This window comes from Panthera leo, chromosome C2, assembly GCF_018350215.1.
Source record: "Panthera leo isolate Ple1 chromosome C2, P.leo_Ple1_pat1.1, whole genome shotgun sequence".
NCBI classification, from domain to species: domain Eukaryota; kingdom Metazoa; phylum Chordata; class Mammalia; order Carnivora; family Felidae; genus Panthera; species Panthera leo.
This window is the reverse complement of record NC_056687.1, coordinates 48,968,964-48,987,652: the sequence shown is the minus strand read 5'-3', so window position 1 is coordinate 48,987,652 and position 18,689 is coordinate 48,968,964. Positions and strand designations below refer to the sequence as shown.

Sequence of the window (18,689 nt, the reverse complement as noted above, 5' to 3'; positions counted from 1 at the left end):
TTTTAAATTTTTTTTTTTATTTTTTTAATGTTTATTTATTTTTGAGAGAGAGAGAGAGAGTGCACACGTGCAAATGGGGGAGGGGCAGAGAGAGGGAGACACCAAATCTGAAGCAGGCTCCAGGCTGTCAGCACAGAGCCTGATGCGGGACTCGAACTCATGAGCCATGAGATCACAACCTGAGCCAAAGTTGGATGCCTAACTGACTGATCCACCCAGGCACCCCTGCATGGGTCTAGAGTTAAGGAGAAAGAGAATGGACCATAGGCAGAGATTTGAGAGCTATGAAAGAGGCTTTGAAACCAGAGTCTGTGAAACTATGTGGGTGGAAGAGATTACCCAGTGTCTGAGTAGAGAGGAAGAGTAAACAAAGGAGACTGAAAATGAGCAGCTAGAGAGACAGGAAGAAAATAATCAGAAAATGAGAGAAACCAAGGGAAGAGTGTTTCAAGGAAGAGAGACCCAATGGGCTTCAAATGGGTCAACTGGGTCAAATGCTGCCTGTTCATTATGTAGCACAGACTGAAAAGCATCCATTGCATTGGGACCATATACTGAGACTTGGAGGCTGAAGCCAGATGAAGAGTGGGTAAGGAATGAGTGGATTATGAGAAAATGGAGTCAGCAAGCGTAAGTGTTTTAATGAAATTTGGCAGGGGCAATATACAATGGATTCAGTCCCCAGATGTTGCATCTAGGAAATTTGTGCTAATTATTATGACTGCTATGTTGGGAGAGACTTGATCAACTTAAAGGATTGTTAGCAAGGGAATTAGGAAAATAAAAGACAGTGAGAAGAGTGAACATCCTGAGAAGATTGAAAGAAGTGGTACTCAGAGGACAGTTGGAGGGTTGGTCTTGGACAGCAGGAGAAAATTCTTCTATAACAGGAAGATAGGAAGAAATAGGTGGGGATAGAAGCCAATTTATGCCAATTTATAGATATGGCAGCTTACTTTGCATTTCCATTTCTGGAAATGGAATTAAGTCTCTTATTTTTAATTTGTATTTGTTTTTAAATTATGTGGAATACAACTGGAAGGATTGGTTTTGAAGAGTGAGATGTGACCCTTGCCTCACTACAGGAGGAAAAGATAAATGTGTCAGTTCACATGGATCATAATCATAGGCTTAATGAAGAAACCCCTTTTGTTGCTTTCCTCAGGGGAGGAAATTATAGGCCACATGATAATCCGTCATAACTTTGACCTCACAGGAGGTAAATTTATTACCTCTGTAGCCATTTATTATTTACTCTTTCTAACAGTGGTTCACAAAGTATGGTCCCTAGACCAGCAAGATCAGCATCAGCATCCCTTGGAAACTAGTTAGAAAGGCAAAATTTCATGCCCCACCTACCAATTCTACTGAATCAGAAACTACGGCAGTAACACCCACCAATCTTTGTCTTAATAAGACCTCCAGGTTATCCTAATACACTCTAATGTTAGAGAACCACTGTGTTTGAAGAAACATTGAAAAGCAAGTAAGGAATTTCTTTAATGTTTTTATTTATTTTTGAGAGAGAGCCAGAGCACAAACTGCGGGAGGGGCAGAGAGAGGGAGACACAGAATCCAAAGCAGGCTCCAGGCTCTGAGCTGTCAGCACAGAACCCGACGAAGGGCTCAACCTCCTGAACTGTGAGATCATGAGCTGAACTTGAAGTCGGATGCTTAACTGACTGAGCCACCCAGGCACCCCATTCTTGTTTTCTTTTTAAAAGACTTACCTTAGCAAATTTGCAAACAATGTTCTCCTTTTTGTTAAGATATGTTTAGTCTAGTATTGGAAAATCTTTTTTTTTTTTAATTTTAAAAAAATGTTTATTTATTTTTGAGACAGAGAGAGACAGAGCATGAACGGGGGAGGGTCAGAGAGAGAGGGAGATGAGACACAGAATCTGAAGCAGGTTCCAGGCTCTGAGCTGTCAGCGCAGAGCCCGATGTGGGGCTCGAACTCACAGACTGTGAGATCGTGACCTGAGCTGAAGTTGGAAGCTCAACCGACTGAGCCACCTAGGTGCCCCAAGTATTGGAAAATCTTGATGCATTCTGCTTACAAACAATAATAATAGCCTATTACCTCTAACTATTTTCCACAAGAAAGGGAGAAAAAAAATCATCATATTGACATCACAAGATCTTAGGATTTTCCTGAAGGCCTCTCATATCAGTCTTTTTAAAAATTTTATTTATTTATTTATTTTATGTTTTTATTTTATTTTTTGAGAGACAGAGACAGAGCACTAGTTGGGGAGGGGCAGAGAGTGAGGGATACACAGAATCTGATTCAGGCTCCAGGCTCTCAGCTGTACAGAACGCAATGCAGGACTTGAACCCACGAGCTGTGAGTTCAGGTGCCCCTCTCATGTCAGTCTTTTCAATATCAATATACATCTCTGGTATGCAGTTGATAGCTGAGAACTGGACATGTCCTTTTTCCCTTCAGGCTCCAAAAACATAGATATCAGGAGTCAGAGTATGGGAACAGATAGGGTGATGCTTGGGAGAGAAAGCTTAAAAAACCTTAATTTTCAAAGCAAGCATTTATCTGTAGCAAAAATGCTGATGTTTTGGAAAAGGAGAAACCAGTTTCTAAATATACAGAGCTGTTGGGGCGCCTGGGTGGCTCAGTCTGTTAAGCAGCTGACTCTTCATTTCGGCTCAGGCCATGATCTCATGGTCGTGAGATCAAGTTGCACGTTGGGCTCTGTGCCGACTGCACAGAGCCTGCTTGGGATTCTCTCTCTCCCTCTCTGTCTGCCCCATCCCCTGCTCTCTCTTTCTCAAAAATAAATAAAATAAACATTAAAAAATAAACATACAGAGAAGTTTATTAAAACAAGAAAAAAATTAAAATGGCAAGATAAACAGTTTTAGAGCAAAGATAATCTCATGACCAACAACTGAGTTGTGTTCCTATACCATTAGTTTCAACTGACATCATTTCTGATGTGGTGGTCTAAAATATGTTCCCCAATTTTTTGACACTCTCTCTAAAAAGTGGAGCCTAATTCCTCTTCCATTGGATTTAGTGACTCACTTCTAACCAATTAAAAAATAAAAGTGGGCCAGTATGCAACTTCAGAGAGTAGGTCATAAAAAGGCAGTGCATTTTCCTGATTGCTCCTTCACCTGGATGATTCACCCTTGGAGAAGCTGACTGCCATGTCCTGAAGACACCCAAGTGACAAATTTCAGAAACTTCAGTTAGGCTCCTCTGAGCCCTCTTCTGGAATAGTCCTCAACTTTGGCCTTCTGTAAGGCTGCACAGTTTAGTTTCAGCAAGAATCTTGCTAAATCAACACCCCACTCTTGATATCTGATCATGTTTCTCATTCCCCACTCTTGATGTCTAAGTCCTTGACCTGCCTTTAGTAATAAGCCCCTTATCCTGATGTCTCCTCTTAGTAGTTTTCTGTCACTGACACCCTCACTCTGCTCTTTGTTACAAATTTCCAGCTATCTTTGCTGTATTCAGAGTTGAATTCATTCTCTCTTCCCTATTGCAATATCCCTAATTGCAACAGTTTTGAATAAAGTCTTCCTTACCATTTTAACAAGTGTCAGAATAATTTTTTTCTTTAGCAGAAGCAGCCTATGGAAAAGGTCCACCTGGTGAGGAACCAAGGCTTCCTGCCAAACAGCCAGTCAGGTTTTAGATCACTGCAACTCCAAACAATCTTGACTGTATGCTCCTAAGCAATACTGAGCCAAAATTACCCACTAAACTTCTTCTGAATTTCTGAACAAGAGAAACTGTGAACTAATATTTTTTGTTTTAAGCCACCAAGTTTTGAGGTTAATCTATTATGCAGCTATAGATAACTAATACACCTGACTACCAGATTAAATAGTAAATTGGGAGTTATGAGAAACATCAACTCCAAGTTAGTTAAGTGCAAGATAGAATAACTTTCATGGAAACTTTTTTAAAAACTTTTTTCTTTTTTGGTGCTTTTCATATTAAGTGCATTAAATGCATTCTAGTTAGACTATGTCAAAAAGGACTTCAAAGCTCACCTCATTTACAAATTGAAAAGTAAGGACTGGGAGAGAGTAACTGGTTTAAGCAAGGCTTCATTAAAAGCCTTCACTAACCGTTCCTTAAGCAAAGGTTCATTTAAAACCTGCACATCCTGATTTACAACTCAGTGTTCCCCCACCCCCCCCCCCCATTATGCCACTTAAGACATGGTACAGAAAGAAATTTGAAATATGTCTTTCTGATAAAGATTTGTCTTAGTCTGTCTGGGTTGCTATAACAGAGTATCACAGACTTAGACGCTTAAACAAATGTTTATTCCTCACTTTTCTAGAGGCTAGGAAATGCAAGAGCAAGGCACTGGCAGATTCCATGTCTGGTTGAGGGCTACTTCCTGATTTACAGATGGCTCTTTTCTTGCTGTGTCCTCACATAGCAGAAGGGAGTTCTCTGGGGTGTCCTTCATATGAGCACTAATCCCATTCATAAGGACTCCACCTTCATGACCTAATCACCTTTCAAAGGACCCACACCTATCACATTGAGGATTAAGATTTCAACATATAAATTTCAGAGGGACACAAACATTCAGTACATAACAGGGATTATAGTATATGCTGGGTTGAAAAACACTGTGAATAGGAATATTAGAAAGACACTAGAAATAGCTGTATCAGAAAAATCTGCATGTTGGGACTCCTGGGTGGCTTAGTCAGCTAAGCATCTGACTTCGGCTCAGGTCATGATCTCATGGTTCGTGGGTTCAAGCCCCGCATTGGCCTCTGTGCTGACAGCTCAAAGCCTGGAGCCTGCTTTGGATTCTGTGTCTCCCTCTCTCTCTGCCCCTCCTCTGCTCAGTCTATGTTTCTCTCTCTCTCTCAAAAATGAACATTAAAAAAAATGAAGAGAAAAATCTCCATGTCCTATTAGATATGGTAGAGTTAATTCTTCAAGTGTCATGTCTTGTATGGGTTCTTCTCTTACCCATCTATGGACAGATAGATAATTGTAACCCCCTCCTTTTTCTCTTTTTAAACTTCTGGAACAGGGGCATCTGGGTGGTTCATTCATTTAAGCATCTGACTCTTGGTTTTCAGCTCAGGTCATCATCTCACAGTTCATGGGCTCAAGCCTTCGTCCGCCTCTGCACTGATAGCACAGAGCCTGCCTGATCCTCTCTCTCCCTCTCTCTCTGCCCCTCCCCTGTTTGTGCTCTCTCTCTCTCTCCTCTCTCTCTCAAAGTAAATAAATAAACTAAAAAAAAAAAAAAAAACAACTTCTGGAACAGCCAAAATAAATTTTTTTGTCAATAGTCCCTATTTCAACAAATAGTATTTCTATCCATCTAGTTGCTCAAGCCAAAAATCCAGGAGTCCTCCTTCTTATTTCCTTCTCCTTATTCCTAACCTCCAATCATAAAATTTTGTTCATAGCAATCACAGTATTAGTATTTAGCATAAGTATTAAGTAATTAAATATTAGTATTTAAGCATTAGTGTTAACTATATTAGTATTCGTAGTTAAGAATTAATATTAAGCATTTCTCAGAATACTACCAAAATTAATTTGGTCTCCCAGCCTACAAGCTTGTGCTTCCTCTAATCTATTCTCTGAACTGCAATTAGGATATTCTTTTTTTTTTTAATTTTTAATGTTTATTTTTGACAGAGAGGGAGAGAGAGAGCGAGCACACAAGTGGGTGGGTGGGGCAGAAAGAGAGAGGGAGACACAGAATCCAAAGCAGGCTCTAGGCTCTGAGCTGTCAGCACAGAGCCCGACATGGGGCTCCAACCCACAAACCATGAGATCATGACCTGAGCTGAAGTCAGATGCTCAACCAACTGAGCCACCCAGGCACTCCAGGATATTCTTTATAAAATGTAAATCTGAGAATATTCTCCTGTCTAAAACCATCCAGTGTTTTCTACTGTTATGAGAATAAAGTCAAAAATCATAACCATGGCCATTGCAGTCTTAAGCAAGCTGCCTCTGCTTATTTTGTTAACTTAACTTTCTAACTACTGACAAAACCTCTCCTTGACCAAATCTGAGTCTGGCTCCTCTGAGCCCTCCTCTCAGCTAGGCTCTGATGTTGGACTCCATCGTTGGTCCACTTAGTCCAGTTTTTGTTGTTGTTGTTGTTGTTGTTGTTGTTGTCACTTAGTCTAGTTTTAGCAAGAATTTGGCTGTCAGTGAAAATTTCTCATTTTTGGCACTTGATCATCCTCTAGATCTGATAAAATTCCTCATCCTCCACTGTCAATGTGTTATCAACCTGGCCTGGCTTCAGTAAGAATTACGCTGAGTCAGTCTAGTAAGAATCTCTCTTATGCCTGATGTTTCTTTCCTCTTAGTTAATTTTCCATTCACTGATCCTCACCCTACACTTTGGCTATAATATTGCCCCCTCAATTGTCCTTGGTGAATTAGAAGTTGAGGCTGATCTCTCTCCCCAACTTCAAAACCCCCATTGCAGCAATCCCTCTTAAAGTCTTCCTTATGTCTTTAATAAATGTCATGAATAATTTTTTCTTTAACACAGCTCTCCCATAATTTTTTAGCTTCAGTTAACTGGACTATTTTCTCCCACCTCAAGACCTTTGCATATGCTATTCCTTTGCCTATGAATTTGTTTTCCCAACTGCTGTTGTCTTTCAAACTAAGCGTCATTTTCTCACAGACGTATTACCTGCACCCCAAGGCTGTTAGCTTTCATACTAGATGTTCCATGGCACCTTGAATTTCTGAACACTCTTCACACTTTCAATTTGTTGTTCATTGTGAACTCCATATGGATAAAGGCAACGTTGGTCTTGTTTGCTGGTGTCCTCAACACGTACTATTGATGGGGACATAGTAGACACTCAAATATTAGCTGAAGGTATGAGTAAACACTTTAAGTAAATTTCAACGTAAGAACAATAAATTCAAACAGAACACAAACATACAAAAATGGAGTTTATAATCATTTTTATGTTCACTTATAATTTTAGTATGGCATTAACAACATAGAAACTGAAGACTGACTTAGTGTTTAATTTCTATCAACTGCAGTTTTGGTGTCATTCTATTAAAACATAAGAGAGGTTTTCAAAAGATCCTCTAACTTGACTAATACTGTAAAATATTAATGATGGCGTTGACTGATGCCCAGCTCATCAATAGGCTAAAAAAAAGAACATATTCACTTTTCAAAAAAAGTAACAAATCAAACCTCAAGCCAGAATATAACACTGTGTATATTCTTTTCATAACATAATACTGCAGAGTATTCTTTTTCTTCTAGCATCTACATTCACAGCATTTCAGTGGGACAAAAAAAATCTTAGGTGACAAAAAAGTAAGTTAAGCAATTTGCTTTCTTTTTGTGGAGCTTCTAGTTACTATTGGCACTCGAGAAAAATTAATAGTTGTTTTGGCTTTCAAAGCTTTTTTAAAGTATTTAAAAATTGACTGAAGGCTAGAGGAAGGGGCTAAGTTGTGTTTTTCTGTACCAGCAGAAACCATAGGAAACTCCTGTTTTAAAACAGTAGCTGCAGGTTTATCCAAAGGCTTAGGGCTTGTCACCCATTCACGGCAGTGGTGCTTTATCCAGGCCAATAACTGAACATCACTTCCCAGCTGGTGTCCTACATGATGTTCAGAGTCAATAAAGGCAACAGCATATACTTTGTTCATCACTTCCCACTTTTTACGAACAAGTAAGTCCATAAAAACCAAGCCTCCGTAACCATGTACAATGAAGGCAACATCCTTGCCTTCAGTCTTTGAAATGAAGTAATCCCAAATGTAAGCCATGTGTTCTTCAGGAGTGTTGCTGCATCTTTTAGGGGTGCACTGGAGAGGTTGCTGGACAGATAAAAAGTTCTCTGCTGGAACCATTTTTAGGGAAGATGACCCCTTAGTTTGTGTTAAAAGGCCTTTCTGCTCTTCTTCCATGTTTAGGTCGATGAAATTGTCATTGGGGTTTAGCACAATTACATCATAATGTGCCTGCAATGCCATTTGAATACATGGTATCTGACTTCCATGTTGGAGACCATGATGTATTATTGCCTGCTGACTCCACTGACCAGCTCTAAAGACTCCTTGGTCTTGAAGAAGAACAAGAAGAACAGAACGATGACTTGTTAATGCTCTCTCACTCATGAAAAAGAAGCTTTTTGGTTCTTTATCAGCCTCTGGTGGGATATATACTTTTTGTAATTTGCATACTTTCTCCAAAAGCTCATAAATATATTGTTCAAGCAAATAGCCAAGGGCCTGGTAGCGCTTGCTGTTCCTCTCAAAGACATTTTTATAATAGTTAAAAACAAAAGGCCTTTGTGTCTCAGTGTGTCTCAATTCAGCTTTTTCATTGAAGTCATATTTAAGTTCTTCTAGTAAGTCAGATTGTTCAATAAATTTTTGGAAGCTCAGCTCCCGAGTAACTGGTAACCACTGAAAATAAAAAAGCAATAATATGTCAGTGGTAGAAAAAACTAAAAATATCCGCTTGTTAAATTATTCCTGTGGGAAATCATTCTAAAATTAAGTACTTCACTAATACATTACCTTTTAATCTAAATTAAGGACTGAGTTAAGGACTTAATCTGAGTTAAGGACTTTAACTCAAAATAATTGTGAATGATGCAAAGTAGTAAGGGATAATTAAGTATGGGACAATGGCCAGACCATACATAATGACAGAACTGACCCACAATCCATAGCAACTTGCCCAGGAAGCCAACCCCTTATCTACAACAAATAGCCCAGGAAGCCAGCCTGCTATAAGTCAGATTTGTATGAAGTCAGACTACTACCTCTAGTGACAATCCAGCAAGCTAAACAATAACCTCTGTTACAACTGGCCACAAATGGCCAGGACTTGACTAATAACTGAGAGCTTTCCTAATTTTTATCCCTGCTTCCAACTTAGGACCCATGAGAAAAAGCCAAATATGCATCCCTAACCAATCACACAGGATATTCTGCTTTTAGTTAGCCCACCTGCAGCTTCCCCAGGCCAACAGCCTCCAATCAGGACATACCAACAGCCTTTCTTATTTTCCACTGTAAAGCTTTCCCAGTTTTCTGCCTTCCTTTGAGTCTCTGCCAAAATGCAAGTGATGTGGTTGACTACATTGATATAGCTAGCACAGAATAAATAGGTTTTGCTTTTCTCATTTGGTTTGGCTTTATTTCCACAGTCAGCATTCAATAATTTTTGCTGTTAAATAAATGGCAGGGGATGGCAGTGGGGGTGAAATGCGAACCAGGCAGTACAGGTTATGATCAATTTATCTTACAATGAAGATATGGTATTTCAGATGTCTGAGAAGAAAAAAGTGGCTGACTAAAAAGTTAATTTAGACAGTTATTTTGGACAAAGCCTAAAAGGAAAAGAAAAGACTTTGAAAGGTTAAGTGGCTTGCCCTGAAGATTATTCATTAAATTATTATTAAATACACGATTGGGTACTGAGGTTGTCGGACTCTAAAATTCATGTTCTTAACTAATATATGAATATGTTCTCTGCTTAATTTCTTAACATTGACAGTGGTAATCCATGACTCACTTCCAATAAGTAGCAGTGAAAATGATTTTTAATTACACTCATGATACTATTAAGGCTTATGGCAAAATTAAGATGGTGCTTGCTTACTTTATTTTCTTAACTCTTTTCTCACTTTCTGAAACTTATTCTGATTCCCATATGTAACGGCTATGTTATGAAGGTGTTTGGTTGTCCAAACCACCCAACATATCTAGACTGTTCTCTATTCCCTCCTGTTCCATTAAAAAACTGTTTTCTGGGGTGCCTGGGTGGCTCAGTTAGTTGAGCGACCAACTTCGGCTCAGGTCATGATCTCGCGGTTTGTGAGTTCAAGCCCCACATTGGGCTCTGTGCTGACAGCTTGGAGCCTGGAGCCTGCTTCGGATTCTGTGTCTTCCCCTCCCCTGCTCACGCTCTGTGTGTGTGTCTCTCTCTCAATAATAAATAAAACGTTAAAAAAAACACTTTTCTTCTAGTGTTGCTGATCACAGGGGCCATTATGTAATTAATGTCTTTCCAAAGTGTAAATGACAGATAGACCTAATTATCCTTTAAAAGGAGAAGCCTTGGGGTGCCTGGGTGGCTCAGCCTGTTGGGCTGGGCATCCAACTTCAGCTCAGGTCATGATCTTCATGGGTTGTGAGTTCAAGCCCTGTGTCGGGCTCTGTGCTGACAGCTCAGAGCCTGGAGCCTGGTTCAGATTCTGTGTCCCTCTCTTGCTCTGCCCTTCCCCTGCTGGTGCTCTGTCACTCTCTCTCAAGAATAAATAAAACATTAAAAAAAAATTAAAAGGAGAAACCTCTTGGAGGGAAGGTGGGTGGGGAATGGGCAAAATGGGTGATGGGTATTATGGAGGCACTTGCTGTAATGAGCACTGGGTATTGTATGTAAGTGATAATCTCTAAATTCTACTCCTGAAACCAATATTACACTATATGTTAACTAACTAGAATTTAAATAAATAAATAAATATATATAGAGAGAGAGAAGTCTGTCGAATTAGATTGATTTAGGTTTAAACCCTAGCTCCAGATTTTCAGTTCGAGTGACTTTCAGCAGGTTCTTACCTTCTATGAGTTTCTTCATCTTCTGAGTTTTACTTTATGCTATTTAATAGTGATCCTTATTACTCTCTATCTTGCTACTCTGCTTTATTTTTCTTCATAGTCTACATTACCACTTAATACATAATTGCTTGTATATTTTTCAGCTTTACGTCTTCCCTCACTAGAATGAAAGCTCTAGGAGAACAGGAATTTTATTTAACTACTATATCTTCAGTGTTTAGAATGCCCTCTGGCACATATTATATAAATATTTTTTGAGAGAATAAATGAAAAATAGGGATAACATTATTTCACAAGGCTGTTGTGTGAAATTAACTAATGTAGGCAAAAACCATACTACATAGTGTCTCATGCATGGAAGGTTCTGTGAAATTAGACAGGATGATATTCATTTTTGAGAAATGTGAAGTAAAAAACCATATATATCTCTTTCCAGCCTTCCTTATTCACTTTAACATTGTGATATTTATCCATTTAATAAATGTATTTCTACATCATTCATTTTGTTTTTGGTGTTCCATTTCTTGAATATGCCATAGTTTAACCATTTGCCTGTGGAAGAACATTTAGATTGCTCTAATTTTTGACTATTATATACAAAACTGAAATGGATATTTTTATAGCTATATTTTTGTGCACATATCAAAAATTTCCCTAGGCAATATACTTTAAGGTGGAATTTCTAGGTTATATCAGCATCTTTCACTTCACCAGACATTGCCAAATTGCTCTTTAAAAAGAAAGTTCTATTTTATAAATTGGCATGGATGACCAGGTTTGCACAGAAAACCAATAGTCTCTCAGATCTAAAATACCCTGTTTAGGGGTGCTTGGCTGGTTCAGTAGGAAGAATATGTGACTCTTGATATTGGGGTCATGAGGTAGAGCCCCATGTTAGGGGTAGAGATTACTTAAATAAATAAAATTTAAAAAAAGCTCAAAGAACTGGGGCGCCTGGGTGGCTCAGTCGGTTGGGTGTCCGACTTCGGCTCAGGTCATGATCGCACAGTGAGTTCCAGCCCTGAATCAGGCTCTGTGCTGACAGCTCAGAGATTGAAGCCTGCTTCGGACTCTGTGTCTCCCTCTCTCTCTGCCCCTCCCCTGCTCAGGCTCTGTCTCTCTGTGTCTCAAAAATAAATAAAAACATTAAAAAAAATTTTTAAAAAACAGATCAATTTCTTCTTCTTAAAAAAAAAAAACCTCAAAGAACTAAGCAAAGAATTTTGTTAGCTATTTAACTCTTTTTTAATCAGAAAGTAAAATAAACAAAATCAGTATTTTCATTCTTTTTTAATCAGTATTTTTAAAAAAAATTTTTAATGTTTATTTATTCTTGAGAGAAAGACAGAGTGCAAGTGAGGAGGAGCAGAGAGAGACACAGAATCCAAAGCAGTCTCCAGGCCTTGAGCTATCAGCACAGAGCCCAATGTGGGGCTTGAACTCGTTAACCATGATATCATGACCTGAGCCAAAGTCTGACACCTAACCGACTGAGCCACCCAGGTGCCCCTTAATCAGTATTTTCTAACAGCACATAGCACAACATTTAATGATCTTTTCCACTTTTGTTCGGTGTTTGTATACTTAGTTGTTTGAGACACTTCTCAGGGCTGAAGAATGAGAGTTTGCAAACTGGAAAAACAAAATGGCACATAGATATATAAAGGATAGGTGGTGATGGGGTGAACAGGAGCAAGGTAGAGAGTATCTTCCAGAATGAAAAGCTAGATGATTTCTAGCACATTTTGCTTGGTTAATATCCTCCAACCTGAAACTCTCCCCTAAATTTATATCTAATTGTCTACTAGGTATATTGACTTAGATGTCAAATAGCCATCTCAAGCTTAACATGCCCAAAATACCTTCTTCAATCTACTCTCTCTACTCTTTACTATCTTAGTACATGGCAACTTTATTCTTTCAGTTGCTCATGCTTTAAATGTTCCTTCTCTCTTTTACAGTCAATCCAATTAATCAGCAAATCTTTAGGCTCTTATTTTTTTTAATGTATTTTAATTTTTTATTTTTTGAGAGAGTGCATGTGTGTGCAGGGGAGGGGAGAGGGAAAGAGAGAGAGAGAGAGAGAAAGAGAGAGAGAGAGAGAGAGAGAGAGAGAGAGAGAGATTGAGAGAGAGAGAGAGAATCCCAAGCAGGCTCCATCTCAGGAACATGAGCTCATGCCCTGAGCCAAAATCAAGAGTCACATGTGAAGCTCAACAGACTGAGTCACCCAGGCATCCCTAGGCTCTGTTATTTGAAATACACCTGTAATCTAATCACTTATCACCCTTCCACCTCTATCACCCTAGTTCAACTCAACAATAACTTTATCAAGTAACATTATCAAGTCTCCTATATAATCTCTTTGCATAAGCTCTTATCATCATGCAGTCTGTTTTCCACATAGCAGCTAGTGTAATCTTTTCAAAACCTCTAAATTGGATCTCACACACCTGTTCAAAATTCTCAATGGTTTCCCCTCTCAGAATAAAAGATTAGGTCCTTATCACTGCCTGCAAGGTCCCACATGGCCCTTAGCTCTTCAATGTCATTGCCTTACTTGCCTACTCATCTAGCTGCATGATCTGGCTCTTAGCTCTTTCTCAGGTGTCATTTCCCACTATGCTCTTGCTTACTTCACTCTAGCCACACCTGCCCTTTTTGCCTCCAACTGTGGAGCAAGCTCCTGTTTAGGGCATTCCCCCTTACTATGCCCACAGCTTGGAACACTCTTCCTGTAGATATTTCATTTCTTTCACATTTCTGTCCACTTGTTATCTGATCAGAGATGTGAGCATTCTATCTGAAAGGGCAATTCTAATTCTTCCTCATTCTCCTATCTATGCTTAGCTCCTTCCCTTCTCTTTCCTTCCTTTCCCTTCACTTTCCTCCCTCTCTCTACCTCTCTTTTTTTAAAGCACTTATTTCCTACCAGCTGACATATACTTGCTTATTTTCTGCACCCCTTCCCCCGCCAACCCATTAGAATGTAAGTTCCATGAGAACAGGGACAAAGACTTTGTTTTGTTCACTACTGTATCTCTAGTTCTTGGAATAATGCCCGGTACATACTAAGCACTTAAGTATTATTGTTAGAAATTTATGATTTTTGCTAAGGGCATAAGTTAGTAAAGAGCAAAAGACCTCTAGCTGCATATACAGGAGAAAGATGCACACAAAGCTCTCTAAAAATTATAGAGGCTTCTTGTATAACTCTAAAGTTAATAAATGTCAATTTATTAATCATTCTTAGAGAATATCCTATGCATTTATGTTTTTTTCTTTTACAAATCAAGATGGTTCATTTAAATAAAGGAGAAAAATCATCAAACTGTTTTTAGTTCTCTAAGGATTGGGTTGGAACAAGATAGCTTAGTTTTAGGAATAAGATTATTAGAGCTGCAAAGCATGTTATTGATATTCATTGTTAATGTTTTTTTTATAGAGAAGTAAGGATTTTCAAAGTAAAATGACACACCCAAAGTAACTCAGGCAGCTCTAGGAGACTGAGAGAAGATTCATTTTCACCGGTGATCTTGTAAATGCATAATATTTAACTTATTTCATTCATCTTCCAAAAATTTAGTGAAGGTATTTGTTAGACACTTAGTGTCTTACATCAAGTAGCCTAGTCATTTTACATTGAATGGAATAATGGAGAATAGTATATAATCATTAATTAGAATATTAGGGGTGCCTGGGTGGCTCAGTTGATTAAGCGTCTGATTTTGGCTCAGGTCATGATCCTATGCTACATGAGTTTGGAGCCTCCTGTTGGGCTCTGCGCTGACAGCATGGAGCCTGGAGCCTGCTTCGGATTCTGCGTGTGTGTGTGTGTCTCTCTCTCTCTCTCTCTCTCTCTCTCTCCCCCTCCCCCTTCGTACTCTATCTCTCTCAAAAATAAACATAAGAAAAATTAAAAAAGTAATAATTATTAATGAGAATTTCAAATTAGGTTCTTCTAGTAACCTGGATTAGGTGATTGACACAGCTGTTATTTTTTGTTTTAGGGATGGCTATTGTTTCTAATTATTTATTAAAAAATTTTTTTAACATTTATTCATTTTTTGAGAGAAAGAGAGAGACAGAGCTTGAGTGGGAAAGGGGCAGAGAGAGGGAGACACAGAATCCAAACCAGGCTCCAGGCTCTGAGCTGTCAGCACAGAGCCCGATAGGGGCTTGAACTCATGAACTGCGAGATCATGACCTGAGCCAAAGTTGGACGCTCAACTGACTGAGCCACCCAGCGCCCCTCTAATTATTTATTTTAAAAATTGTAGTATAATATACTAAAATTTACTATTTTAGCCATTTTTAGTTGTACAGTTCAGTGACATTAAATAGATTCACATTGTTGTGCCACTGTTACTGCTATCTATCCATAGAACGTTTTTCATCTTGCCAAAATCTAACTTTGTAACCATTAAGGGATAACTACTCATTTCCCCATTGCCCCAGCCCCTAGCAAACCATTCTACTTTCTAGGAATTTGACAAGTGAGTAGTTGGGGCAATAGAATCACAGATGCACATAATTTTAATTAGCTTGATTTTAAGGCGCTCCTTTTCTCTCCAGGATCATCAATTGGCTTTACTAAGCAATATTTTACATTCTTCACAGATGAACAGTAAGCTTTTATGAAAATAAAATTTTACCACCTGAGAAGTTAGCATCTAAAACCGTGGTTACTCAGTAATACCTTATTATAGTGATTATAGTCCTTTGGTATACTTTGGAGGTCTTTTGTATATCCTATGCCATTAGGAAGCACAGAGTGAAGGATGCTTCACTCAGAAAATTTAAGAATATCTAAATGCTTTTTATTACAATGACCATGATTTTATTTATTTAGAAAAACAAAATAAAGAATCCTAGAAAACATGTCTTAAGAAAATAATTACTATTTTCATACAAAAGCAGATTATTCTCAACACAGAATGCAAAAATGAAGTTTTTTACTAAAATTATGCTTGTATACAATTCTATTTAGTAAATTACAGAAAAAAAACTAGAAAATGATAAAGCTAATGAAATAACATATGTGAAAGGTTCAAAAAAAGCAAACTAAATCCCTTCCTCCTAGGATTCCTTCTCCCTACCTACCTCTCCCCAGGAAAGACTAAAGTGGCTGAATTTAATGTAGCTGAGGTAAAGACACAGAAATAGGCTATTAGAAATAGAAAGAAAAATAGAATAGAATAGAAACAGAATATTAGAAATAGAAAGAAAAAAAGTTAGATGTCACCAAATCTTGGGTTTCTCAAATTTGAGTATGCAACAGAAGTTTCTAGAAAAGTTAAAGAAAAAAAAGTTTAGTCAACTATTATAAAGAGAAACATCTCATAACAACTGATGGCTAGTGTTGCCAGCCATCCCTAAAGGGCCTTCCAATGCTTCTCTCTGAAGAAGAGAACTAACTTGAACACAGATTCCTTCTATAGCTTTTTGGACAACAGATTATCCATCTACTCCTCAAATACCTAGAGTTACTGCAGGTTTTCATAACTTGTGGAAACAGGCCGTTCCACTGCAGGGCAGTTACAGTTGCTGACTGTTAAAAAAAAAAAAAAAGATATCCTTAAAACTAACTTAAAAAAAAAGATACCTTTAAAACTAAACAATCTTATGTATCTTTTCATGAATTACAGATTACTTCATTTATATGTGGAAGAAAAACTTGCTTCACGTAAGAATTCTCAGTATTTTAAAGATAAAAGTCAATTACTAATGAAAATGGAGCGAATAGCAACATAACATAACTCCATGTATCTTTGCAAACTGTAGGCTTTCCTGGAGCCCATGGTAAGAAATTCCACATTGTTTCTTTTAGTTTTTAAAATAGGAAGTCCAGATATCTATAGTGCCCATCTAAACCTCTTTACATTCATATTGTACTTAAAGTTAATTCACTTGTGATGACAAAGGGCCTTTTGCAGATTTTATTAAGCTCTCTTCAAAGAAATTGTTAATCCAGGGGTAAAACAAAGGGTTGATCAATTTCATACTGTCTCTTTGTCTTGAAACTATTAAAACCAAACCCACTGCATAGAACAAAAATAAAAATATAATACTTAATGTAATCACTTTTATGCACCTTTAATGCTCAATAAAGAGCCGTACCCATTAGATAACACCTGTCCATCCTCTCCTCTTATAAAATACTGGGCTGATGAATTTCTAATCTCAAATAATTTTAATTTGAAAGGTTCTATACAGTGTGAGTTAAATGTACATAAGCAAAATGACATTATCCCCAAACATACTAAGACAATCACTTTTTTTTTTTGGTCTTTCTTATTTTTAACATAAGAAACCTCTCACCTGAGCATCACTTATTTTTATGAAAGGCAAAATGAGGTTGACTCTCTCAAAAGTAGAAACTGAACTTTTAGTCCTTTAGTTGTTTGCAGTGCAGTTAACTATGAGACAGAGATTAATGCTCTAATAATAAAAATACTGGTCCAAAAGCAAATTTGAAATTCTTGAGCTTCAAGTTCATTTATCTTCAAACGTTATTTGAAACAAGTTTCAATTCAAAGGGACAAATTGGCTACACGGTATATTAGCAGAACGGTATTATTTGTTTCAAGAAGTCTAAGTGACACATTTGCAAACTAAATAATTAACTTCTTATAATTTCATTTCTTATAAGCTAATGTCTTACTGCTAAACTTTAAAAACACTTACTTTTATGGAAGCTGCTAATTTGGGTGGAAATGGATAAGGCCTACTTACACTTTCCTTTTTTATGTTCCCATCTCTCAGCTCTATTTCCATCTTTTGCAGTTAATTTGTTTCCTACAATATTGGCAAATGAATTAAGCTGGTTTGATTCCGGAGTTAAATTATTCAATGAAAAACGTCGATTTATGAAGAAACTTAAAATTCAGCTATTTTTTTTCTTTAAACAGTGCTTTGCTTTGCTAAACAGAAATAAACTAGGGCCTCTAAATGAAACCCTTGTCGTGAATTTCAATCTCATCAAGCTCTGAAATATTCCTGCTTTTCAACTATTCCTGCCCTGTAAAACACTCCCCCGAGCCCAAGAGCCCAAATAGGCTTTAACACCTGGAGGCTTACCTGTACCTCAGCACACATCATACAGTAATTAAGGACGCTTGACTCAAGAAGCAGGAGACTGGGCTCTAGGGCCAGTTAGGTAAGTCCCTTTATTGGCCTTGGTCAAATGGGGAAAGGGGATGGGATGTTAAGCTCAAGTAGCTCCAAGATCCCTTCTGCTTGGAACATTCTAAGATCGTTTTGCCTCTGACTAATGTTTGAGCTGAATTATGTTTAACTTACTCTGATTACATCTTACACATTTAAAAAACTAATATGTATATCGTGGCCAATAAAACAGGGCAATTTTCTAAACTGATGAGCCCTTTGAAAGAACTGAAAAAGAAAAATAAGTCTAAAAATAGTCTGAGTTCATTGAGGACTGGGCTAGTCTCTTAAGTACTTTAATAATAGTTGAACGAATTCCAGTTTACAGCCATCCACTTACTATAACTTCAGCGTTTTATGTTTTAAAAAAACTGAGTTCTAGTTTACCTTTTTTTCTGGACCTTTAAAAATGATGAGTGTGAATTTTAAAAAGAGATCTTCTTTATTACTATGCCATTTTTCCTCAGCTGACCAAATACATTTCCACTCCAAATGCTAAGCCAATGTCTAGGCTAACAGGTGGCTTTACCGTCTTTTTATTTCTGAGTTTGAGGACACTCTTGAGGACAAGTAGCTAGGAGAGACCGTGTAGTATTCCTTTTATTTTCATTTTTCTGGGCCACCTCGCGAGAGTCATTAAACTACAGGAGTTCCTAAAGTTTCCCCTTTTTCAATTTTCAGTCTACCCCAGCCTTGAAAGTAAACAAAGCCGCAGACGATCTCGGGCTAAAACCACGCACACAACCTCACTTTCCGATAGGTTCAGAGATAACAAGAATAGTACCACTAAATAGGCATTCGAGGTGGCAACCCGCAGAGAAAACAAGTCCCAGGAAGTGATTTCCGGGTGAGGTGGGAGGGGCAGCTGATTTCCGGTCTGAGGGCAGGCGACGGCTCTTGCGCAAGCGCTGTTCGTACTTTCCTGGCTTTCCTT

The 18,689-nt window shown here is 38.0% G+C and overlaps 2 protein-coding genes across 4 annotated transcripts in view; one reads left to right on the top strand and one right to left on the bottom strand.

The window, feature by feature from the left end:
* Positions 1–6,961: 6,961 nt before the first annotated feature.
* Positions 6,962–18,658, bottom strand: LOC122229520 (putative protein FAM172B). Of its 3 annotated transcripts, none has more exons than XM_042954744.1 (2): positions 17,669–18,658; positions 6,962–8,425 (listed from the first exon to the last, which is right to left on the bottom strand). In XM_042954744.1, the coding sequence occupies exons 1-2, from the start codon at positions 17,687–17,689 to the stop codon at positions 7,331–7,333; spliced, it is 1,116 nt and encodes a 371-aa protein (XP_042810678.1). In that variant the 5' UTR covers positions 17,690–18,658; the 3' UTR covers positions 6,962–7,330. The 3 variants fall into 3 exon arrangements, with proteins under 3 accessions (XP_042810678.1, XP_042810677.1, XP_042810676.1); XM_042954743.1 differs by lacking the exon at positions 17,669–18,658 and adding an exon at positions 17,324–17,371; XM_042954742.1 differs by lacking the exon at positions 17,669–18,658 and adding an exon at positions 17,276–17,365.
* SENP7 (SUMO specific peptidase 7) overlaps positions 17,724–18,689 on the top strand; it is a 149,081-nt gene continuing 148,115 nt past the window's right edge. The window contains exon 1 of the mRNA XM_042954733.1: positions 17,724–17,747. The gene's annotated coding sequence lies outside the window, so the exon portion shown is untranslated. The remainder of the gene's footprint in view (positions 17,748–18,689) is intronic.